Genomic DNA, 26396 nt, shown 5'->3' with positions numbered 1-26396 from the left:
TTATTTAATCATAATACTCTCGGATTTCAATTATAAAAAAATATCTAACTTCAAAATTTCACTTATATGCAATTAGTTTTCTTGATTTGATAAAAAAAAAAAAATTATGAAAAGTACCATATATTGTAACGTGTTTCATGAGAATAAAAAAATATTAAAATGAAACTTACATGAATTAAAATGTATATTAGGACAAATAACATTAAATAGAGTCAAAGTAAGTTATATTTGTTTTGATTTAAGATAAAAAAATTATTTATTTTTTATATTTAAGATTGGAGAGAGTATTTCTCTCGGAAGTAAATTATCTCCGGTGAGAAAAATTGACAGAAAACAACTTTCTTTAATCTCCTCCCATCATTTTTTTTAATTAGTGATCATGAGTCACAATTTAAAACACTCTAACCTAATATTGTTATGCTTTACTGTAATTTTGATTTCGAATTCATTGTTCCTTTTTTTCCAAACAAACACTTCCTCCTTCTTAAAGTTCCTAACCGAATCCCACAAACTAAAACATCCACCAAACGTGGGTTAGAAAAAAGTAGGAGATCTATGTCAACCCACTCAATTACATGCAAGTTCTTCAACTCATTAATGGTGATCCTAAGAGTAAGGTTAAAAGAACTCTTCTAGTATGCTAATGCGAGATAGATCAGGCAACTAAAAATAAAGGTAAAATACAAAGGTCATAAATATTGATAAACTTTGATTCCACTACAACATTTTCATCGTACGACAACGCCAAAAAATTGTTGCGAAAATCATAAAAACCGTTTTGGTTGGATACCAGAACGGTTTTCTTGGCGTGGCAAACCGAGGCGTTGTCTTATCCTTTCAAAACACTTTTTTCCACAAACGGCAACGACATAGTCAAAACCGTAGTCTTAAATAACCTTTTAAGGACGGTTTTAGTATTGAACATCATCAACGGTTATAAGTTTTCTCCATAGAAAAACCGTTGCAATATATCCAATTTTACAACGGTTTTCGCGGCGCTAACTCAACTATTTTGTACTGTTGTAATTACTGAAACTGTTCTCATAGGCCCAGTTTGACACTACTCTTTGTAAGCTACCACCATGCTTTTGCCCCGTTGTGAATAAATTAGTTTTTTTTTTAAAATAAATGTGTAATTAATTATTATTATTGCAATTCACTGACTCTGTTCTTTCTTATGTTGTTCTTGCCAAAAAATAAAACATTAAATTTAAAGAACAATAATTTTAGTGAAATAACATTATAACAACATCAAATACTTATCAATAATATATCATCCATATATGCATCAAAAATATTATTCAAAATAAAGTACTAAGATCTTCAATATATACTTTGACATAATGTCAATTATCATTTTCATAATCTAAATAACATATTCAAAATAATCATCAATCTATAAAAAAAAACACTTAAACACCCATAAAAAAAAACTTAAACATCAGCATTTTTGTCCTCATTTTTTGTATTTCCAAATCTTGAATTCTTCATCGATATAATCATTATTCATTCATCTACAAAATAAAAGAAATATGTTGAATAAGTAACATGTGCAAATAATAGTGTCTCCATGGACCAATTGAAAATATATATGCTTAACACTGATGTAGTAATTTCGAAGTCACTCATTTCTGAAGAGACACAACAACAGAGTATACTAAACTATTATATTTGAAACATTTGTTATCCTTCATTTCATATGGTAACTAGTACACCCGTGCGTAGACGCAAGGGGTTGCGCTCCGTTTTGGGATAAGACGTAATCGTCTTCGATTTAGCACCCTTTCAATTAACTTATCAAGAATGTTATAATTTAACTTATCATTGTCAATCATGTATAAGTGAGCATAAGTAAGTATCACTCCTTCACTATTATGAGTTCTTATTCAATTTTTATACATAAGTCAACATAAGTGAGCAATGTAGAAGAGTGCAGAACTAGAGAGGATCATACCTTTTTTATTATTGAAACTGGTAACTTTGGAAATCCACCAAAGACTCTGTTATAAGATTAATAATAACTCAAATTGCAGAAATTCAGATTAACAGACATCATAACCTTGTAGCAGAAATTTCATTCATTTAATAGAACCTATCATTTGATGCTAAAAAATATAAATTAACTTTGACATATGAACTTGAAGATTAGTTACCTTGTTGATGTATTCACTTTGGTAGTTGTTGCAGAAGAAAGATGGGCGAAGTCTGCACAAAAACCATGAAGGTCATTGCGTAATGAAATTCAAATTTGAATGAAAATGATTCCCGACCAATTTTTTAAAATTAATTCTTAACCAAAAAGGTAACAAAGTTGTTACTTTTATGTGAGTTTATACTAAAACAACCACAAAACAAACTATTCATTATTTAAAGAGCTTATAAACATGGAGTATTTCAGAAATCAAAACTCAAAACACAAAATATGATGAACTCAAAACAAACAAAAAAAAACTCAATATCTTATTTACTCAAGAAGCTGAACCCAAAGAACAAAAACACCTCAAATTTTGAACAAAGAAAAGAGGAACCAATATATGTCAGGGGCACAAATGTTGAAGGGAATGAGATGATTTTTGATAAAAAAAATAAAAAAGAAACTCACGTTGTGTGAATTTGAGAGCATTGCTCTTTTGGGTTCTAGATTAGCGATCCTCTAACTTTGGCTTATCATTACTTCTTCGATTAGAAGAGAGTGTTGCGCTCCCTTTTCCTGTCTATGACATCAATTTCTTTCATTTTTATGTTTTTGTTCAATTCTGCCCCAAAAATATTTTTCTTTCAAAAATAATCTATATTCATACTAAATCCCGTCCAACATAGTCACAAGCATACAAGATTCAAAATTAGAAGTGTCCTTTTTCTCATCAATATGACATTTATATATGTATAACAATAACATTGTTTAAAATAAAAGACTTGTGTCTTTAATGTAAAGTATACCCTAAGACATGATAACAATCAAATCTTGTAATAAAAAAAAATAACAATCAAATCCATAAAAAAAAAAACTTCTGTAAACAAAAATAGAAGGTTAATCATACGACCTAACCACAAGTTATATGGGGAAAAACATATAAAACTTGTTGATCTTTCAATTGCTAATCACAACACTATTGATATTTTAAAGAGATGATAAAGTGCTTCAATTCCACTTACACTAACTGGTATACAGAAGCAAAATAAACCAAATGCATTGCACTTGTATTTTACATCACTTGTATCTTTTTATTCATTAGATGACATTTTTTTTAGTTTTATCACTACAAGATTTTATCAACAAATGGTTTTGATGCCTTTCATGTGGGGGACTAACTAATCCAAGTGGTAAAAGTATATCTTTTCTTTATTTACAGTTTTCATTATATTGTATGATAGCAGCATGTTAGAGAATGAGATTCATGTTAATGATTGAGAACGGAATCATGCTTTTTACTAGAAAGGACCTGAAATTGTTGTCACTATAAATACAAAAATTTAGACTACCCATTATTTTTTAGTATACATCACTGAATAGGTTGCTTACTCATTACCAACTGATTTGCAATTTTTTATTTAATACCAAAAATTAAGGTTATACTAATTTAGGCCAGTCATAATTTTTTTTAATAGGGGTTTGTTGTTATGTGACTCAAGGATCCTTCTTGGTCTATTAACTAATCTATCTATTTCAAAAGAAAAATCTTTCTATAATGACACGTGGTAAAATTTCACACTGGGGTACTCTTACCTTTTACTTTTTTATGATTATATTTTCTACTAATGGAACCTGTTAATTTAAATAATGATTTCCATTTTACATTTCCTCCTGTATCTTAATAAGAGCCAAATTGTAAACTACAATTGTTTTAAAGATACCAACTTTCCTAGTGATATATTCACAATATGGATAGTTTTGGTACTAGCTTATGATTTATATATAGGAAAGACACTATAAATTGAAACTAACATACCCTACCGAACATGTATATTTTTTCCACTTTTTGGACTCCATATTCTCAAGGTTGCATCATCAGCACCAATACATATTGTTCTTCTAAGGTACCAAATAAAAGGAAATGAAGGATTTAAAAATATATAACATAGATAAAGGAAGATGCAACACGAAGAAAATATGAAGGGAATTAGTACCATCAGGGTGAAATCACCAGAGGTCACACTAACACCATGACCAGAAAATATATTTAGGGAATTTTTATTAGCATTCTACATCCGAGCGGTGGAATCGTCAGAACCAGCGAAGAGCATTTTTCCTCTCAGATGCCATCTGAACCACTGAAGGTGAAAGACTTCATGGATATTTATTTAACCACTAGTTGAGGCAAAACAAAGTTAAGAATCTCACTTTACCTCTATGGCACCTTTAGGACCATCAACTGTTCCTTTCGGATTCACATATATAACCCTAGACTTAAACAAATTTATACATACTTCCTGATGCAATTGTCCATCATAACTAAACCTAAAACTAGTTACAGAGTTTGTATGATCTGCACAGAAGTAGATAGCAGGTGGCATGATCACATGAACATTAAACAGGATTAAAGTAGTCAATCAAACAAAAACTAGGGTTTTGAATGAAGAAGTAATCGACCGAAAAACCTACCAAAAATATGAAAGATGAAACCCAAGATAGAATCCAAATCAGTTGTGAGAAGTTGAAAGTCTCTTGTGTAGCTCACAACACCAACCATGACTGATTGAAGGTTATCTGCACAAAATCAAAAGGGGATAATAGTCAGAGATGGAAAACACTAATCAGAGATAAAGATTGCAATCTGAGATGGCAATCACAAGCATTGATTCTAAATTGGAGGTCACAAATGGCAATTGCATATCGGAGATCGCAGGCGACAACGGCCGATCGGAGATTGCAGAAGACGATTGTAAGAGAGAATGAAAGACGAGATAGCAAAAGTCACCACCTCCTTCATAACCTCCAGAATCAGCAGTAGAGATTGACAGTTTGTGAATCTCAAACAGCAGTATCGAACAACAAAAGTAAGGAGAGATTAGGCAAAGGGATCCGAATGTTCTCTAGGTTCGTGAGTCTACAATTCTGCAACAACAACATAAAATTTTCTCTCTTTAATTGGGAATAAAATTAGCGTTCTTGAGTCTGAAATTGAGTAGAGATTGGAAAAAGGGCCAGAAAAATTTAGGATTTAAAGGGTGGGTAAGTATGAAGTTAAAGGAAGGAGGAGAAGTCATCTAAGAGGATGAATTTGTAGAAAATTAAGAAAGAAATTGTAGAATCTAAGAAAATTTTAGAATTTAAGATAAAATTGTAGAAATCTAAGAAAATGATGAAAAAGAAACCTCAGAGAAGCGCATACCTTTGATTGAAGATGGAGAAGAAGGGTTTCAAGTGGGTGAATGCCGAACGATGGTGAACAGGATTTCATATTCAATCGACGGAAGAGTGCATGACAGTGAGTGGAGATTGGTCGTTCTAGGTATGGAGCGGCCATGTGAGGTGAGAGTTCGTTAGTCTGGAGTGAGATTGAGTTTCAATTTTTGTTTTATCAAGAAAATTAGAGGATTTACGCTAGCCTTTTAGTTTTACGAACAATTTTTTATTAAAAATATTTAATTTTAAAAACCGTCCTGCTTTCCTATACGACAACGAATTTGAGCGGTAACAAAAAATATGTACAATTATTATACACTACCACAACACAATATGAAATCCGTTCCTTATAGAGCCATACCAGAACGGTTTTTTTACCTTTAAAAAATTAGGCGTTGTCGTAGAGCCAAAATGTTGTAGCAACAACATTTTGGTTCTTAGACAACACATGAAAAGCGTTGGCTAATTCAAAGAAACCGTTGTCTTTAGCTACCAGAACGCTTTCCTATCCGTGGCAAACCGAGGCGTTGTCTTTTCCTTTCGAAACGGATTTTAAGCTAGACCGAAACGGCAACAATAAAACCGTTAGCCTAGTTATCCTTTAAAGAACGGTTTATAAAATTCGTAACAACAACGATTTTATGCCGTTGCCAACGTGGTCAAAGCTAATTTTGCAAAACGGTTTTAAAGTTGCTATGCTAACGCTTATCTACCGTTTGTATAACTGAAACCGTTTTGATAGAGCAGGTTTAGCATGCGGTATTAGAAGCTACTGCTACGATTTTTAACCGTTGCGATAAACCAATATTTTAAAAAAAAAAAAAAACAATGTTAATTATTATTATTAACCTTCAAATATTTGTCAATCATATATATATATATATATAAGTACTCGAGTCTTAAATGTACATGGTAAGATGTAAGGCCAATCATTATTGACCACAATCAAAATACCTATAAAAAAAAAAACTTAAGCATCAATTATCAATCTCATCGTCTTGTGCTTCCAAATCTTGAAATTATTCATCGATATCATTATTATTTATCTACAAAAAAAAAAAGTATGTTCAACTAGTAATAAGTACAAACATTCCCTGTTTAGAACAAATATCAGACATGGCAAATGACATAAAAAAACAAAACTCACATAGCCCATAGTAAAACGAAGGACAAGAAAAGATTGAAATCCAATGCAGCTCCACTAATCCAAATCACCAGGTCTCAGGATCAGAAATCGAAAACTGAGCATAAATACTTAATCACGTAAACACTACTAAAAAAATAAAAATTAGTGAGGGAAATTTAGTGAGGGAAAACATGAAATCCCTCTCTAATTCCGTCACTAAATTTTGCGACCAAGAAATTTTTGAGGAATTTTATGTTTTCCGTCACAAATTTCCCTCCCTAATTTTGCTTTTCCTAGTAGTGAAACTACACAAGCTTATAATCTGATCTTTGGATATTCGTTCCATGTTCCTGCCTTCCATAGTTTTCTAATCATACTATTTGAATAATAGTAAAGCCAAACAAAGTTATGTGAATTATGAAACAAAATAAACAAATACTAGTTTCTAAACTTTTTAATTATTGCAATCAGAGACTAATATTGCTTGATGAATAAACACGAGCAGTGCTTAATCTCATCTCCTTGTTTATAGACTAAGAGCTTATGGTCAATGACTTTTCCTCCTTCAACATGGGAAAAATTCTACAGTTCATTTGAAATTTAGAGGGTGTGATAAATAAAACTAGCGAGGTACGTAGTAATTGACGTGTCATTTGAAACAAACCTGATGAACTTATGAACTTGGCCTTGTGCCTAATTGCTCCAACTCATGTAACATATGAAGAACTATCACAATCATATTGGATGATGGTGTCATGAAAAACTCTCACTAAAGCATAAGCTTAAGGTCAAAACTAGAGCTAGGTAAATAACCTATTATAATAGAGACAAAAAATATCTAGATGACACTTGTTAGTGGAATATAAAACAAAAGAAAATCACTCTTGAACATAATAACATCAGCAACTAGATACCAAACAAAATTCCTAGTTGTATTTATATATAGTTAAATTTGAACCAAGAACAAGATAAATAAAAGCACATATTGAGACCTTCTCTTGAAGTACCACACCAACATGGAGAACATGTAGACTTACCACTTTGATGCCTGTCATACCTGTCATACCTCAAATTTGGTCCGTTTGAAATCTTTTATCCGTTTCTTTTACCATTTAAAACTCGTTTTTGTGTCGTCTTTAATTATTAAAAAAAAAACTGTCATCTTGCATTTAAGTCTCTGCTCGCTTTTTACAACAGTTAAAATCACTTCATCTGTTTTTTTTATAACTTTTAGACGCATTTTAGTTTTAAAAGTTTTAGTCATAACGGTCAAGTCATTTTTAAAAGGTCTAATTGTATTTTAAAAGTCGCGTTTTTTTTTAATCATTTCAGACAAAATTTCGGCAGGGAGGATACTTTGAAGTACCTCATGTCAGATTTCAAAGGAATTTTTTTTTTTATTATTAATTAATATTTTATTTTTATTTTATTTGTCATGTTTTATTTTTCTTTTTTTGTTTATTATTATTTTATTTTATTATTTTTTTTGAAAAAAAACAAAGAAAGGAAAGTCACTCACGTGACTTTCTTTCTTCTTTCCTCTTTTTTTTTCTTTTTTTTTCTTTTTCTTCTTTCTTTTCTTTTTTCTTATTTTTTTTATTTGTTATTTGTTAAGTCTTTTTCCCCAAGTCTCCAACAGGGGTATTTTGGTCTTTGATATGTACTAGAGCCAACCCTATTTTGTCACTATAAATACACTGTCCAATCATTGGGAAGAGGGTCCGAAAATTCACTGTAGCCGCGTCAGAGTCAGAAAACGGGTCAGATTGGTCCCTATCACATAGAAAACACCTTTTTCCTTTCTCTCTCATCTAGTTACAGATCAAAACACCACAAAATGATGAACACTTCATGAATACTCATGAACATTCATGAACACAAAATCACAGAAATCCCATAAACAACAATAATTTTCATTTGATTCACATATTCCGAATTTCAACAGAAACAACACTAATCATCATCATCGATTCCAACACACAAATCCAACCCAAACCAAACCGGTTCGAGGACGAAAACGGAGCTGAACTGAGCTGAGTCTTCAAGCTTCAAAGAACCAGATCGGAGCTAAATACACCGGATTCGCGAGAAAGAAAAAGGAACGCGCACATAAAGGAAGAACAAGAGCAAATCGGACCAGAAACAACAACAACAAAGCAAAAAGAGGTAAAAAAATTTCAAATCTTCATTTGTAGATCTAACTCAAATCTCTCCACCCTTTTTAAAACTAATACCGGATTTGCATAGAGAAGAAGGATAAGAAGCTTTTGATGTAAAAAATTTCAAAAAAAAAGTAAAAATAAAACTCCGGCGCGGCGGCGGCTTGGCCAACCACCGCACCGGAGGAACTCCGGCCACCCCTTCTTCATCTTCTCCGGCGATTTGTTTTTTGGGAGAAGGGAGAGCTTCTCTCTCTAAGTTTAACTTAGAGAGAGAAGGATTTTGTTTTATGTGTGTTTTTTTTGGTGAAATCACTTTATATAGCCTCATCATTTTATTTTAATTCCATGTGTGTTGTTCCATCGTATTACCGTGTATGATTATAGCTAGGCCGTCAGATCGTAGATCTAACGGCCTATGATGCATCTCGTATGTGGTTGAGTGTTTGTTTCTTTTGTGTGGAATACTGCGTGCCTGCTGTTGAACCGTCAGATCATTGATCTGACGGTCACTGTGCTTCCAGTATATCCTTCCTTTTTTCTGTTTATTTTTAAAACCGTTGGATCTTAGATCCTATGGCTGTGATGAGATCTTGGGATTCAGATCTAGACCTCTGGATTCATCCAACGGTCCAGATTAGATCCTGCTGAGCCAATATTTTTTTATTTCTTATTTTTAATTGTCTTTATTTTTTAATACTGTTTTTTACACTTTTTGACATTTTTGTGTTTAGAAAAAATTCCAAAAATATTGTTCTCACCATTTTAATTTTCTCTAATTTTTAAAAATCTATCCTATTTGTTTTCTTTTAAATTTTTTTGTTTATTTCTTATATGATGATCTTAATTGTTGCTTGTCTTAATTCCTTGTTTTTTTATTACTTATGTCTCATTCACCATGATATTTCTTATGTTACTAACGATTTAATTTTTGTCTTGAATCATAGCATGTACATTTAATTTTCTCATCATTTTATTTTGTCATTGACTTGGTGTGTATAAATAGGAAATTGATGTAAGTTTTATTTCTTGCATTTTATTTTGGCATAAAGGCCTTAGGGTTGTATTTAGGAATTGATGTAATAATGTAGGTAACACAAGCACCGACACTTGCACCGACACTACCACAATATATTTACCGCTTTCCGCTCGTTTTTTTTACGACGCTACGTTAGTTTTCACCGTTAGTTTAGAAAAACCATTTTCTCAAAAAATCAAATATGCAAAACTTCAAAATCATTTTCTTAATAACATTTTTCCTTTATTTTCTTAATCAAACTCTCAATCAATTTTAATTCAACTTCAATCATTTTCAAAATTTAAAATCAATCAACCTCACTCATTTTTTTTATCTCATGCCTTGAGGCCTCTTTCTCTTCTTAAAACCCATTTTCAAAAATCTTAAAATCAACCTAACTCACCAAAGAAATTTTTGTGTGGAACTACGTCGGTTTTGATCCCTTTACCAAAAAAGGGTACGTAGGCAGAGGACTTGTCCTTCCAAATCAAATAAAAATAACCAAAAACATACTTCTTCTCCCTCCATTCTTTTACTTAGATTTTTAGGTAATAATTTTTCAAGTAAGCAAATGAATTTAGCACAAGATAATCTAGGTAAGCGGTTCCTTCGGAGTACCGAAGTCGTTTAGGGTGCTTAACACCTTCCCTATTCGAAACCAACCCCCGAATCCAAAGTCTCGATAAGGGTTTTTACTCATTTTTTCCCTTCCCACGAATGAAAATTGAGAGTTCAAAGATTGACGATTCAAATCAATCAATGGTTTGATATCCGAAAATCGGGGAGCACAAAATGGCGACTTCACTGGGGACTTAGATTCTACGCGGGTTAAACCCACCTTACTTTCTTTATTTTGTGCTTTATTATTTGTTTACGCTTTGTAAATATTTTCTTACATGTTTACGTGAGTGGTGAAGTAAGCTCTACACCCGAGCTTGAGGGAAACTTAAGATAGGACGGTGGTATAATCATAGTTCCATGCCAAGAGTACTCTTCAGTATTGGCGCATGTGATAACCCCACTCAACGGAGGGATCTTGGAAGTATATGTTGTGAACGTGAGTACTCATGTTTGGCATGCTATTTTCAAGTGACCTTTGAAGTTGAGGACCGTTAGTCACCTTTAACCCATCTTGGCCTTTTAGGACGTAGTGCGGTGGCTAATCGAGAGTACTCTTGAATTAGTTGATACGCGATACTACACCCAAACGAGACTTTCCGACGAATATAATTGGAATGGGAGTACTCCCGTCACCCGATAAATATTCGGAAGTGGTTAAAGACTTTGGGAACTTGGTAGAACCCTTGTTACAAGTGCAATTTAAAACCTTAGTCCTTACCAAATGGCGTTGTTACCCTTTGACTCCAACATCCTATGTGCTTTAGTATTATCATGCATACATGCATCCATTCATAAATATTTTTTCCATTCATCAAATTTTTTTTGAAGGACTTATAAAAGCTTTGTTGTAAACATTGTAGATATGAGGAGCGTTAGGCAGTATAGTTTCAGGAAGCCAGATCTCTTGAGTTTGAGGAAGCTAGGGAAGAAAGTGGTTTGTACGGACGATTTCTACAAGCAACATGGAAATTTGATGGGTGTTGTTAAGACAGATATCGACGAAGGGCTTCTCAACGCTTTTGTTCAGTTCTATGACCCGGGCTACCATTGCTTTACTTTTCAAGATTACCAGATCCTTCCCACCTTGGAGGAGTACTCTTGTTGGATTAATCTACCAGTGTTGGACAAAGTACCTTTCAGTGGCCTCGAGGAAACTCCCAAGCACTCAACCATTGCCACAGCCCTCCATCTTGAAACGGACGAAGTGAAAGCACATCTCATCACTAGGGGGAAATTTTTGGGTTTCTCCACCGATTTCCTTTACGAAAGGACCACATTCTTTGACAAAATGGGGGTTGCCTATGCTTTTAACTCCATCCTTGCCTTGCTTATTTATGGCCTCGTACTCTTCCCTAGCCTCGACAACTTTGTGGACATCAAGGCTATCCAAATTTTCTTGTCAAGGAACCCTATCCCTACCTTATTAGGTGATACCTATCTTTCCATCCATAGACGCACTCAAGCTGGTCGTGGAACTATCCTTTGTTGTGCACAATTGCTATATCGGTGGATCACCTCTCACTTACCCCGAACTCCTCGCTTCACCACCAATCCAGAAAACCTTCTTTGGTCAAAAAGACTCATGTCCCTTACTCCAGCCGAGGTAGTGTGGTACGATCGGGTTTATGACAAAGGAACCATTATTGACAGTTGTGGGAAATTCTCCAATGTACCACTTCTTGGGTTGGAAGGAGGAATTAGCTACAATCCTACACTTGCCCGACGCCAGTTCGGATATCCCATGGAAGGGAAACCTCTCAGCATCTATCTAGAGAATGTATATTACCTCAACATAGATGACAGTAAAGGCATGAGGGAGCAGGTTGTGCGAGCTTGGCACACCATCCGTAGAAGAGACAAAGGCCAGTTAGGGAAGAAGATAGGTGCCGTTCATGAATCATACACTCAGTGGGTGATAGATAGAGCTGTCCAAATTGGGATGCCTTACAAGATATCAAGATTTGTATATGCAATCACTCCAGCACCACCCCTACCTATGACCTTTGACACCGAGAAGGAATACCAAGAGCGTTTAGCTGAGGCGGAACGTGAAGTACATAGGTGGAAAAGAGAGTATCAGAAAAAGGATCAGGAGTATGAGGCTGTAATGGTCCTACTAGAGCAAGAAGCCTATGATAGCCATAAGAAAGATGTGGTAATCGCCCAGCTGAGAAAAAGTATCAAGGAGAAAGATGCCGCACTTGATCAAATTCCTGGGCGGAAGAAGAAACGCATGGATCTCTTTGATGGACCGCATTCCGATTTTGAGGATTAGTTCGCTTCAGATGCTTGAGAGTCTTTTCAGTTTGTTTGTGATGTTTTTTTAGTTATGGAGTCTATCCCTTGGTTCACTTTGTTTAAAGGGAATTATCTTGTTTTACTTTGAAAGTCTATCCCTTGGCTTTGTTGTTAGAAAGGGAATTATCTTGTTTTACTTTGAAAGTCTATCTCTTGGCTTTGTTGTTAGAAAGGGAATTATCTTGTAATCAACTTTGTTTTTTTATGATTTGTTTAGGTTGGTATGTTTACAAAATTGCTTCTATAGGTCCTTCAATAAAATATATATATATATATATATATATATATATATATATATATATATATATATAAAAATTGCATATTTTGGCATATAGCATATCATGCATCATATTGCATTCATAAAAAGTGTCAAAATCAAGTCTCATACTCTCCTCATTTCTGCCTCAGAAAAGCAAAGTGGCCCGGCGTATTCAGTACAAACCCACTCGCATTCACAACACTCGAGCTCATATCAAGAAGAGGATGTTAGCAGCAGAACAGGAAAACGCTCAGCTCAGAGAGGAACTGGTTAACCTCAAGGGAGAGATGGAAAGAATGGCACTTATGATGGAAACTATGATGGCTGAGAGAGAGCAAGCAGCAATCTCCAATTCAACTCCTGTTGTGGTCGTCACAGCTGCACCTGAGGGTCCCCCGCAACCATCTCCGACTACTACTACAACTATCGGCCTCACCCAGCCTCTGATGACTGATTGTTCTTCTGGTAATATGGAAACTATGGGTAACTCAGGCTTCCGTCCTCTTGGCCCCCAGGGTCTCTTTTCTACTCCTCAGTATTCCATGCCTCCAGGCTACCCTTGGGGCATGCCGCTTGCAGCTAATGGGGTTTTTCGTCCAAGTGCTACTGAAATGCCATTCGCACATGGTCAACAGACTTCACCTTTTTTTCAGATGGGCCAGCTATTTCCTCAGGCAGCTATGACTCAAGCAGGACCCACTGTGCATGTTGAGCCACAACAGGAAAAGCAGATTTATCATTCTGACAGTGTGATGGGGGACGACAAAGCAGTTAACTGGGAAGAGAGGTTCGGGGCTTTGGAAAAAGAGATGAGTAACATGCGTGGTAAAGAAGTAGTCGTCCATAGTATATACGATCTTTGCTTGGTACCAGATGTGGATATACCCCCAAAATTCAAGATGCCTGTGTTTGAGAAATACCAAGGGGACTCGTGTCCACAAAATCATCTAACCATGTATATTACGAAGATGATAGCTTACAGGAACAACGTACCTTTGCTCATTCATTGCTTCCAGGACAGTTTGACCGGTCCTGCACATACTTGGTTTATGGGATTGAAAGGCATTACTACGTTTGAACAATTGGCTGACGCTTTCATGCAACAATACAAATACAACACGTATCTGGCGCCTAGTCGCAAGGAGTTGCAGTCCTTGACCCAGAAGGACAAAGAATCATTCAAAGAGTATGCACAACGCTTCATCCAGAAGGCCTCCCAGATTCGTCCGCCCTTGGATGAAAGGGAATTATCCGAGATGTTCTATGAGACTCTGAGCCCTTGCTATTCAGAGAAAATGATTGTTTGTGCATCACAGAAATTCACCGAACTGGTAGAGACGGGGATACGTATTGAGGATTGGGCTCGTAAGGGAGCTGGTTCTTCAGGTGGTTCTGCAGGAAGTTCGTCTAATGGTAACAAGAAGTTTGGTAATGGTTACTCAAAAAGGAATGCTCAAGAAGTCGGCATGGTGGCCCATGGAGGATCTCAGCCTGTGTACCCTAGTCATCCTTATGTTGCTAACATTACCCCACAAATGACCGCTCCCCAGAACCCAAATTATCAACCACCAAGACCTCAAGGACCTTCACCATACTATCCACCACTATATCAACTACCATACAACCCACAACAATTCCCTCAACAACCATATTACCCCCAACAACCATACCAACAAAGGCCACAATACCCACCACAACAACAACCCCGTCCTCAAGCTCCCTACAATCAGCAAAATCAAAAACAACAATTTGATCCCATACCAATGACTTATGGAGCATTACTGCCTTCCTTGCTCGCGCAAAACCTAGTTCACACACTACCACCCCCTCACATTCCAGATCCTCTCCCACGCTGGTACCGTCCTGAACTTCATTGTGTTTATCATCAAGGGGCAGCAGGTCACGATGTGGAACGTTGTTATGCCCTCAAGAAAGAGGTCCAAAAACTGCTCAATAGCAAAGAGTTAACTTTCGCCGACCCTGATCATGTTGCCCAGAACAATCCTCTGCCTCCCCATGGGCCTGTTGTTAATATGATTCAAGATTGTCAGGAAGATGCTTGCATTCTCTACGCATGTGACATCAAGACCCCTTTGGTACCGATACATGTGAAAATGTGTGAAGTAGCTCTCTTCAGTCATGATCACGAGGCTTGTGAGGTGTGTTCGGTGGATCCTCGTGGTTGCATGCAAGTCCAAAATGATGTGCAAGGTCTCCTAGATAAAAAGGAACTTGTGGTTACAAAGGAAATCAAGAGCAAAAGTGTTTGTGTTGTCACCCCAATATTCAGAGCTAGGAGGCCGCTTGTGATAAACCCTAATAGTGCAAAGCCCGCTGGCACTCCTCTGGTAATCTGTGTCCCTAGGCCTGTACCTCCTTCCTCTCAGAAAGCCGTACCTTACAAATATGAAGGCACAATTCTTGAACCCGGAAGTGAAACGACCTCACCATCTGTTGTGGACAATATTGCCGAGAGTAGTCAGATTTTGAGAAGCGGCCGCGTTCTTCCTGCTGTGGTTCAGAAAAGCACTAATATTCCGGTCGAAGAAACAGTAAAGGAGCGGAACACAGGTAAAGGTAGAGTTGGAGAGCATCCCAAAGAATTTGACTATGAGGATGCTGATGAAATCTTAAAGCTGATCAAGAGGAGCGAGTACAGGGTTGTGGACCAGTTGTTACAAACCCCTGCAAAGATTTCCATTATGTCTCTGTTATCAAGCTCTGGTGCTCATCGAGATGCCCTGAAGAAAGTACTGGACCAGGCTTTTGTGGATTATGATGTGACTTTGGGCCAGTTTGAAAGTATTGTGGGGAATGTGACCGCATGTAACAGTCTGAGTTTCAGTGATGAAGACCTCCCAGCGGAGGGGAAGAAGCACAATCAGGCGTTACTCATCTCTGTACTTTGCAGAACAGACTCCTTATCCAATGTTCTAATAGACACTGGCTCTGCTCTTAATGTGATGCCCAAATCAACCCTTGACCAATTGACATATTCCGAGACTCTCTTCAGGCCTAGTAAGGTGACGGTGAGGGCATTTGATGGGACCAGAAGATCAGTATATGGTGAGATAGATTTGCCCATCTCAGTCGGCCCACATGAGTTTCAGGTTACTTTTCAAGTCATGGAGATCCAGGCTTCTTTCAGCTGTTTGCTTGGCAGACCATGGATTCATGACGCTGGGGTAGTGACATCCACTCTCCACCAGAAGCTAAAATTTGTAAGCCATGGAAAGCTCATCACTGTGAGTGGCGAGTCAGCCTTTTTGATCAGCAATTTGTCTGCTTTCTCTGTTATTGGTGGTAGTAGTTCAGATGGGTCATCATTCCAAGGTTTCTCTGCTGAAGAAAGTGTAGGTAAGATTGAGACTTGTATGGCTTCGTTGAAGGACGCACAGAGGGTAATCCAGGAAGGCAAAACCGAAGGTTGGGGTCAGCTAGTGGAGTTACCAGAGAACAAGCGCAAGGAAGGGGTTGGTTTTCTTAACAGTAGGTCTGGGAAGTTTGACCCTACCGAAGGCTCTTTCCGCAGTGCCGGATTCATCCACGATTCACCAGAGATCAATGCAATTACCGATGATGCGCCTGGAGGAGTGGCACCTGTCTTTGTAACACCTGGAGGAGCATGCTGCAACTGGATTGCTGTGGACATTCCTTCTGTGATACCCCGATCTAAGTAATATGTTTGAATTGTCTTTTGTTTCTTTTACTTTTAAGAAAACTCCTTTCGTTCTGCCCAAGACGAAAGTGAAATCATGTAGGGCTTTGTCTTTGCTTACAGTACTTTTACGATGAATGAAAATCGCCGTTTCTGTCACGGCCTTTATTTTTATTTATTCTTTGTATTTTCTGGAAAAAATGGTAATAGAAAAATCAAAAAAATTGTTCTCTTTTTTTTTTCTTTTAAATTTCAAAATCAAAGGTCTGCATTTACTCATTAAAATCAATCATGAATCATGTGCAGACTGAACATAAGCGAGCCCGTTGAACACAGTAACCCCATGCTTCCTCCCAACTTTGAGGTCCCGGTTTACGAGGCTATAGTAGAGGAGGATGAGGAGATTCCTGATGAGATCAGATGGATGTTGGAACAAGAAAGAAAGACAATTCAACCTCATCAAGAAGAGATAGAAATCATCAATCTGGGTACTGAGGAAGATAAAAAAGAGATCAAGATTGGGGCATTGTTAGAGGTATCTGTCAAGAAGAGGATAATTGAGCTTCTCAGAGAGTATAATGAAATATTTGCATGGTCATACAAGGACATGCCGGGTCTAGATCCTGATGTTGTGGAACACAGACTGCCTTTGAAGTCTGAGTGTCCTCCAGTAAAGCAGAAATTGAGAAGATCTCATCCCGATATGGCCCTCAAGATCAAAGAGGAAGTGCGAAAGCAGATTGATGCAGGTTTCCTAGTCACATCAGAGTATCCTCAATGGTTGGCCAACATAGTGCCTGTTCCAAAGAAAGATGGCAAAGTCAGAATGTGTGTTGATTATCGGGACTTGAACAAGGCTAGTCCGAAGGATAATTTCCCTTTACCTCACATTGATGTATTGGTTGATAACACCGCTAAGTGCAAGGTTTTCTCCTTCATGGACGGTTTCTCCGGCTACAATCAGATCAGGATGGCTCCTGAGGATAGAGAAAAGACGTCTTTCATCACGCCCTGGGGTGCTTTCTGCTATGTGGTGATGCCATTTGGGTTGATAAATGCTGGTGCCACTTACCAAAGGGGCATGACCAAAATCTTTCATGATATGATTCACAAAGAAATCGAGGTCTACGTAGATGATATGATTGTTAAGTCTGGCACAGAAGAAGAACATGTTGAGTATTTGTTGAAGATGTTTCAGCGGTTGAGAAAGTACAAGCTCTGGTTGAATCCTAACAAATGTACTTTCGGTGTCAGATCTGGTAAACTCCTAGGCTTTATCGTCAGTCAAAAGGGTATTGAAGTTGATCCCGACAAGGTCAGAGCCATCAGAGAAATGCCTGTTCCAAAGACAGAGAAGCAAGTCAGAGGTTTTCTTGGTAGACTTAATTATATCTCCAGATTTATCTCTCACATGACTGCCACATGTGGACCAATTTTCAAGTTACTCCGCAAGGATCAAGGGGTGAAGTGGAATGTTGATTGTCAGAAGGCTTTTGATCAAATCAAAGAATATCTGTTAGAACCTCCAATTCTTGTTCCTCCAGTTGACGGAAGACCTTTGATCATGTATTTAACAGTACTGGAAGATTCCATGGGCTGTGTGTTGGGTCAACAAGATGAAACCGGAAAGAAAGAGCACGCTATCTACTATTTGAGTAAGAAGTTCACTGATTGTGAGTCCCGATATTCTGTACTTGAGAAAACTTGTTGTGCTTTAGCCTGGGCTGCCAATCGTCTCCGTCATTATATGATTAATCATACAACTTGGTTGATATCCAAGATGGATCCTATCAAGTACATATTTGAGAAGCCAGCTTTAACTGGAAGGATTGCTCGATGGCAGATGTTATTGTCCGAGTATGATATTGTGTATCGCACCCAGAAAGCAATCAAAGGTAGCATCTTGGCAGACCATTTGGCCCATCAACCAATTGAAGACTATCAACCAATCAAGTTTGACTTCCCAGATGAAGAGGTCATGTATCTAAAAGCGAAAGATTGTGATGAACCGGTGTTCGGTGAAGGTCCTGATCTTGAATCCGAATGGGGTTTGATTTTTGACGGGGCCGTTAATGTCTATGGTAGTGGAATTGGTGCAGTTCTCATTACCCCTAAGGGTACTCACATCCCTTTTACTGCAAGGATACGATTTGATTGTACAAACAACATCGCTGAATATGAAGCTTGCATCATGGGTATCGAAGAAGCCATCGATTTGAGGATTAAGAAAATTGTCATCTTTGGAGATTCAGCTCTCGTGATTAACCAGATCAAAGGAGAATGGGAAACTCGTCATCCTGGATTGATCCCCTACAGAGATTATGCAAGACGTTTGCTGACTTTCTTCAACAAAGTAGAGCTACACCATGTGCCCCGTGATGAGAATCAAATGGCGGATGCTTTAGCTACTCTATCCTCAATGATCAAAGTGAATGGTCATAATACTGTACCAGTAATCAATGTTCAATTCCTCGACCGGCCTGCTTATGTGTTTGCGGCCGAAGCAGTTGATGATGACAAGCCATGGTATCATGATATCCAAGTCTTCCTTCAAACTCAAAAATACCCGCCTGGGGCATCCAACAAAGACAAGAAGACCTTGAGAAAGTTGTCAAGCCGATTCTTCCTCAACGAAGATGTTTTGTATAAGAGGAACTTTGATGGGGTCCTACTCAGATGCGTGAATAAGCATAAAGCAGGAGAGTTGATGCATGAGATACATGAAGGCTCTTTCGGAACTCACTCATGTGGGCACGCCATGGCGAAGAAGATATTGAGAGCTGGGTACTACTGGATAACAATGCACGCTGATTGCTACAATCATGCCAAGAGATGCCACAAATGTCAAATCTATGCTGACAAGATTCATATACCACCATCTATGCTCAATGTCATCTCTTCCCCGTGGCCCTTCTCTATGTGGGGCATTGACATGATTGGTCGGATTGAACCAAAAGCTTCCAATGGGCATCGCTTCATATTAGTGGCTATCGATTATTTCACCAAGTGGGTTGAAGCAGCATCTTACGCCAATGTGACCAAGCAGGTAGGTAGTTGTCAGATTTATCAAGAACAACATCATCAGCCGCTACGGTGTTCCCAACAGAATCATAACAGACAATGCCACAAATCTGAATAACAACATGATGAAAGAGTTGTGCGATGACTTCAAGATTCAACATCACAATTCTTCTCCTTACAGACCACAGATGAATGGGGCAGTTGAAGCTGCAAACAAGAACATCAAGAAGATCATACAGAAGATGGTAGTTACTTACAAGGACTGGCATGAAATGTTACCCTACGCTTTGTATGGATATCGTACCTCAGTGCGAACCTCGACAGGGGCAACCCCTTTCTCTTTGGTATATGGTATGGAGGCTGTACTACCTGTAGAGGTTGAGATTCCTTCTTTAAGAGTCTTGATGGAAGCTGAATTGTCTGAAGCTGAGTGGTGCCAGAGCAGGTACGACCAGTTGAATTTGATTGAGGAAAAACGTATGGCTGCTTTGTGTCATGGACAGCTATATCAGTCAAGGATGAAACAAACATTCGATAAAGGAGTCCATCCCCGTGAATTCAAGGAAGGAGATCTTGTGGTCAAATGTATCAAATCCTTTCAACCAGATCCTAGGGGCAAATGGACGCCAAACTATGAAGGTCCCTACGTGGTGAAGAGAGCGTTCTCTGGTGGTGCTTTAATTCTTACAAATATGGATGGAGAGGAGTTACCTCGTCCTGTGAATTCTGATGCAGTCAAGAAATACTTTGTCTAAATATATAAAAGAACAGCTCGGTAGGTCGAAAACCTGAAAGGGCGGCTTAAACCAAAAATGAGCGTCTCGGTGGATCGAAAACCCGAAAGGGCGGTCCAGGCAAAAATTAGAGACAAAAAAAAAAAAAAAAGAAAAGAAAAAAAGAAATTATCCTGATAGATCGAAAACTCGCAAGGGCGATCTATGCAAAAATTAAGGATCGAGACAAGTAACTGCATCAGATGAAACATCACTCGCCCGAGACACCTTGACTGTCAGAAGTTCTCTAATATTGAAGCATCCAAACTGTGGAATTCAAAGTGGTTAAGAAGTATAGCGGTTATTGTGTTCAATGTACCTGTCCCATATAATTACCATATTCCAACTCTTTGTAATCTGTGGTGCCATGCCTTTGGCCGGTTACCATTTCTATTAAATCAATTTGAGCCTGTGCATCTTTGTTGGAATTCTTGTTTATTCTATGTGCAAAAAAATCTTTCTTTCGTTTTTAGTATTAGTACTTGAAGCAAAAATTTTGAAAACCTTTCTAAGGATTTTATGTTTTCTTTCAAAAAAAAAAAAAAAAAAAAAAAACAAAAATGACAAACATATTATCTTTAAAAACATGTATCACATAAGTATGTGTCAACAGTTGGTCCGAAACAAGCAGGTTCAACAAAGGAGAAATAGTCATTGCAAAAAAAAAAAAAAAAAGAAAAAAGAAAAAAAGAAAAAAAAAAGCGCCCTAGTGGATCGAAAACCCGAAAGGGTGATCCAGGTAAAAATTAGGGGCATACAAAAAGAGAAAAAGAAAAATATCTCTCCGGTGGATCGAAAATCCGAAAGGACGATCCAGGCAAAAGTTAGGGATTTCAAATATATATACAAAAAGCAATGACTATTCAAGCTTGAAAATACGGTGTTGCATTGATGAAATGGCGACTTCTACCCCAGTTTGTGAGGACTTACCCCAGCAGTATGTTTAAGGGCTGTACCCTAACAATGGTTGATTCATCCCCCGTGACTTTATCGCCAATGAAGGCTTTGAGTGTTCGTACAGTGATGCCGGGCCATTCTCCTTGTAGACCTGCCCAGTCCTGTCTCAACAATCTTACCATTATACCGTCATATGAGTCTCATACATATTTATTCATTCATGCATACATAGCACGCATATAAATATCATCCATACATAGTTGCATTTTTACCCAATGGCTTATTTCAATATCCTCAAATATCACCCCCAGTGTGTCTAATTCCAAAATGTCAGCAAATCAAACGTGTTCCAAAATGGCAGGTCTCACCAGTAATCAGTCTATACAATTCCCCTTTGTCTTCAGACAAATTCCCTGTTCCCCTCAACTTTATCTTCATCAAGTCACTCCCCTGATACCAAGCTTTACAATGTCTTCACTCTTACCGTATGTTTGCTATCCCACAATGTTAGCAAACCCTGTCGGTCCGTCTTGTCTTTACTTTCGCCACTCGTCGGCAAATCATGTCTTTACTTTCGCCACTCGTCGGCAATCATGTCTTTATTTTCGCCACTCGTCAGCAAATCATGTCTTTACTTTCGCCACTCGTCGGCAATCATGTCTTTACTTTCGCCACTCGTCGGCCAATCATGTCTTTACTTTCACCACTCGTCGGCAATCATGTCTTTATTTTCGCCACTCGTCGGCAATCATGTCTTTACTTTCGCCACTCGTCGGCAATCATGTCTTTACTTTCGCCACTCGTCGGCCAATCATGTCTTTACTTTCGCCACTCGTCGGCCAATCATGTCTTTACTTTCGCCACTCGTCGGCTAATCATGTCTTTACTTTCGCCACTCGTCGGCTAATCATGTCCTTACCTTTACCTTGAAGCAATATTAACAAACATTATCATTTATACTCCAGTCGTTTCAAGCTACCTCACAGCAATCATAAGCATTATCTATCATTTCCTTCCCTAGTGATACCTATCCTTTTGTTCCCCAGTCAGTCTTTATGCATCAACTGTACATTCATGCTTGTATCATGATCGGTCATATCATCACCTTCATTAGCATCGCATCTCTGGTATTTCAAACGGTCCAAAATTGGCGTTTTGTTTATATTTAAGTCTCCTCGACCCTGTGGTTTAAAAGTTTTCCCTTTTAAAACCTTCGTGACGAAGAAACTTAAATAGGGGCATCTGTCATACCCCAAATTTGGCCCGTTTGAAATCTTTTATCCATTTCTTTTACCATTTAAAACTCGTTTTTGTGTCGTCTTTAATTATTAAAAAAAAACTGTCATCTTGCATTTAAGTCTCTGCTCGCTTTTTACAACAGTTAAAATCACTTCATCTGTTTTTTTTATAACTTTTAGACGCATTTTATTTTTAAAAGTTTTAGTCAAAACGGTCAAGTCATTTTTAAAAGGTCTAATTGTATTTTAAAAGTCGCGTTTTTTTTTAATCATTTCAAACAAAATTTCGGCAGGGAGGATACTTTGAAGTACCTCATGTCAGATTTCAAAGGGATTTTTTTTTTTTATTATTAATTAATATTTTATTTGTCATGTTTTATTTTTCTTTTTTTGTTTATTATTATTTTATTTTATTATTTTTTTTTGAAAAAAAACAAAGAAAGGAAAGTCACTCGTGACTTTCCTTTCTTCTTTCCTCTTTTTTTTTCTTTTTTTTTCTTTTTCTTCTTTCTTTTCTTTTTTCTTATTTTTTTTATTTGTTATTTGTTAAGTCTTTTTCCCCAAGTCTCCAACAGGGGTATTTTGGTCTTTGATATGTACCAGAGCCAACCCTATTTTGTCACTATAAATACACTGTCCAATCATTGGGAAGAGGGTCCGAAAATTCACTGTAGCCGCGTCAGAGTCAGAAAACGAGTCAGATTGGTCCCTATCACATAGAAAACACCTTTTTCCTTTCTCTCCCATCTAGTTACAGATCAAAACACCACAAAATGATGAACACTTCATGAATACTCATGAACATTCATGAACACAAAATCACAGAAATCCCATAAACAACAATAATTTTCATTTGATTCACATATTCCGAATTTCAACAGAAACAACACTAATCATCATCATCGATTCCAACACACAAATCCAACCCAAACCAAACCGGTTCGAGGACGAAAACGGAGCTGAACTGAGCTGAGTCTTCAAGCTTCAAAGAACCAGATCGGAGCTAAATAGACTGGATTCGCGAGAAAGAAAAAGGAACGCGTACATAAAGGAAGAACAAGAGCAAATCGGACCAGAAACAACAACAACAAAGGAAAAAGAGGTAAAAAAATTTCAAATCTTCATTTGTAGATCTAGCTCAAATCTCTCTACCCTTTTTAAAACTAATACCGGATTTGCATAGAGAAGAAGGAGAAGAAGCTTTTGATGTAAAAAATTTCAAAAAAAAGTAAAAATAAAACTCCGGCGCGGCAGCGGCTTGGCCAACCACCGCACCGGAGGAACTCCGGCCACCCCTTCTTCATCTTCTCCGGTGATTTGTTTTTTGGGAGAAGGGAGAGCTTCTCTCTCTAAGTTTAACTTAGAGAGAGAAGGATTTTGTTTTATGTGTGTTTTTTTTTGGTGAAATCACTTTATATAGCCTCATCATTTTATTTTAATTCCATGTGTGTTGTTCCATCGTATTACCGTGTATGATTATAGCTAGGCCGTCAGATCGTAGATCTAACGGCCTATGATGCATCTCGTATGTGGTTGAGTGTTTGTTTCTTTTGTGTGGAATACTGCGTGCCTGCTGTTGAACCGTCAGATCATTGATCTGACGGTCACTGTGCTTCCAGTATATCCTTCCTTTTTTCTGTTTATTTTTAAAACCGTTGGATCTTAGATCCTATGGCTGTGATGAGATCTTGGGGTTCAGATCTAGACCTCTGGATTCATCCAACGGTCCAGATTAGATCCTGCTGAGCCAATATTTTTTTATTTCTTATTTTTAATTGTCTTTATTTTTTAATACTGTTTTTTACACTTTTTGACATTTTTGTGTTTAGAAAAAATTCCAAAAATATTGTTCTCACCATTTTAATTTTCTCTAATTTTTAAAAATCTATCCTATTTGTTTTCTTTTAAATTTTTTTGTTTATTTCTTATATGATGATCTTAATTGTTGCTTGTCGTAATTCCTTGTTTTTTTATTACTTATGTCTCATTCACCATGATATTTCTTATGTTACTAACGATTTAATTTTTGTCTTGAATCATAGCATGTACATTTAATTTTCTCATCATTTTATTTTGTCATTGACTTAGTGTGTATAAATAGGAAATTGATGTAAGTTTTATTTCTTGCATTTTATTTTGACATAAAGGCCTTAGGGTTGTATTTAGGAATTGATGTAATAATGTAGGTAACACAAGCACCGACACTTGCACCGACACTACCACAATATATTTACCGCTTTCCGCTCGTTTTTTTTACGACGCTACGTTAGTTTTCACCGTTAGTTTAGAAAAACCATTTTCTCAAAAAATCAAATATGCAAAACTTCAAAATCATTTTCTTAATAACATTTTTCCTTTATTTTCTTAGTCAAACTCTCAATCAATTTTAATTCAACTTCAATCATTATCAAAATTTAAAATCAATCAACCTCACTCATTTTTTTTATCTCATGCCTTGAGGCCTCTTTCTCTTCTTAAAACCCATTTTCAAAAATCTTAAAATCAACCTAACTCACCAAAGAAATTTTTGTGTGGAACTACGTCGGTTTTGATCCCTTTCCCAAAAAAGGGTACGTAGGCAGAGGACTTGTCCTTCCAAATCAAATAAAAATAACCAAAAACATACTTCTTCTCCCTCCATTTTTTTACTTAGATTTTTAGGTAATAATTTTTCAAGTAAGCAAATGAATTTAGCACAAGATAATCTAGGTAAGCGGTTCCTTCGGAGTACCGAAGTCGTTTAGGGTGCTTAACACCTTCCCTATTCGAAACCAACCCCCGAATCCAAAGTCTCGATAAGGGTTTTTACTCATTTTTTTCCCTTCCCACGAATGAAAATTGAGAATTCAAAGATTGACGATTCAAATCAATCAATGGTTTGATATCTGAAAATCGGGGAGCACAATACCTTAAACTGATTGGTACAATAGTCAACATTGTTAGTGAAACTTTGGATTCATAGTTTTCACTTTATACATACAATTTCAGGATGCAGAGTTCCTAAAAAAAGTCACTATCATATTTCTTATTATGGACATTATCAAATAATATGCTTTATATAAGTACATAGAAAAAAGATTCACAAAGTTGCGCATGAATAGAAACATGTATCATAACAGAAACATAACCAAAATGTCATATAACTTTCGAATTCTGCAATTCAACTTTAAGACCTTGTTAGAGACAGTCTTATAGAAGAAATAAAAAGGCTTAAACGTGAAGGTGAGAAAAACACAAGAAGGGGGGGTTGAATTTTGTTTTCTTTTTCTCTCTAAAAATACTTCTTCTGATAAAACTTCAGAAGCAGTTTGTGAATGCTTCTGATGAAATGATCAGAATCAGATATGCAGCGGAAAAGATCAAAGCAGAGAAAAGAAAAGCAAGACACAAGCAGTTATCCTGGTTCCTTCCACAAAACGGAAGTAGTCCAGTTCCCCTGGCACTTCCAAGGAGATTTCACTATAATCACAAAGATTACAAATGCTCAATACTCTCTAAGTATGAGACTTCTCAAAAATACTCAAGCACACACGCAAGAGTCTTCCAATGCTCAAGCACTAAGCAAGAGTCTTCTAATGCTCAAGCACGCAGGCAAGAGTCTTCTGATCAAACAAAAATACAAAGAAATAAGTTTGACTTGAACACTTGATATACAATCAGTGGTGTTCACAATACAATACAATAAAGACTCTAGACTTTTGAATTTCTAAGATGTATCAAATCAGTGCAGAAATTCAGTGTGCTTTGTAGAATCAAATTGATAGAGTTTTGGCGCTTTTTAACTTGTGTATCTCTATCTACAATCTTCAAGTCTTCACTCCTTTATATAGAGGCGTGAAAGAGACGTTGAGATGATTAGCACGTCTAAAGAGTCGTTGAGTTCCTTTGATCATTCACCAATAATCCTTTGCCTGATTTGGGTGTAGTCCTTTGAAGAATTAGCTTCAAATTCATTCCCATCTTGAAGGCACAAATTCTGCA

General features: G+C 36.9%; 1 protein-coding gene and 1 long non-coding RNA gene across 10 annotated transcripts; one reads left to right on the top strand and one right to left on the bottom strand.

Annotated features, from left to right (window-relative positions):
- Window positions 1-1282: 1282 nt before the first annotated feature.
- Window positions 1283-5525, bottom strand: LOC25479967 (uncharacterized). 9 transcript variants are annotated; one of them, XR_005646007.1, is made up of 7 exons: window positions 5334-5525; window positions 4923-5056; window positions 4129-4708; window positions 3951-4033; window positions 2154-2205; window positions 1955-2000; window positions 1283-1514 (listed from the first exon to the last, which is right to left on the bottom strand). It is a non-coding gene; the product is annotated as an uncharacterized lncRNA (long non-coding RNA). The 9 variants fall into 9 exon arrangements; XR_005646006.1 differs by lacking the exon at window positions 3951-4033 and adding an exon at window positions 2603-2714; XR_005646008.1 differs by lacking the exon at window positions 3951-4033 and having other exon boundaries at window positions 2154-2714; window positions 4129-4272; window positions 4348-4708.
- A 2916-nt stretch (window positions 5526-8441) lies between these two features.
- LOC120579907 (uncharacterized) lies at window positions 8442-17628 on the top strand. Its single transcript, XM_039832665.1, has 5 exons — window positions 8442-8639; window positions 12978-16504; window positions 16793-17156; window positions 17226-17519; window positions 17620-17628. The coding sequence occupies exons 2-5, from the start codon at window positions 13053-13055 to the stop codon at window positions 17626-17628; spliced, it is 4119 nt and encodes a 1372-aa protein (XP_039688599.1). The 5' UTR covers window positions 8442-8639; window positions 12978-13052.
- The last annotated feature ends 8768 nt before the right edge of the window (window positions 17629-26396 follow it).

The sequence above is a fragment of the Medicago truncatula genome, chromosome 4 (assembly GCF_003473485.1).
Source record: "Medicago truncatula cultivar Jemalong A17 chromosome 4, MtrunA17r5.0-ANR, whole genome shotgun sequence".
Lineage (NCBI taxonomy): Eukaryota > Viridiplantae > Streptophyta > Magnoliopsida > Fabales > Fabaceae > Medicago > Medicago truncatula.
Note: the sequence above shows the minus strand (reverse complement) of the source record. Positions and strands in the feature narration are given on the sequence as shown.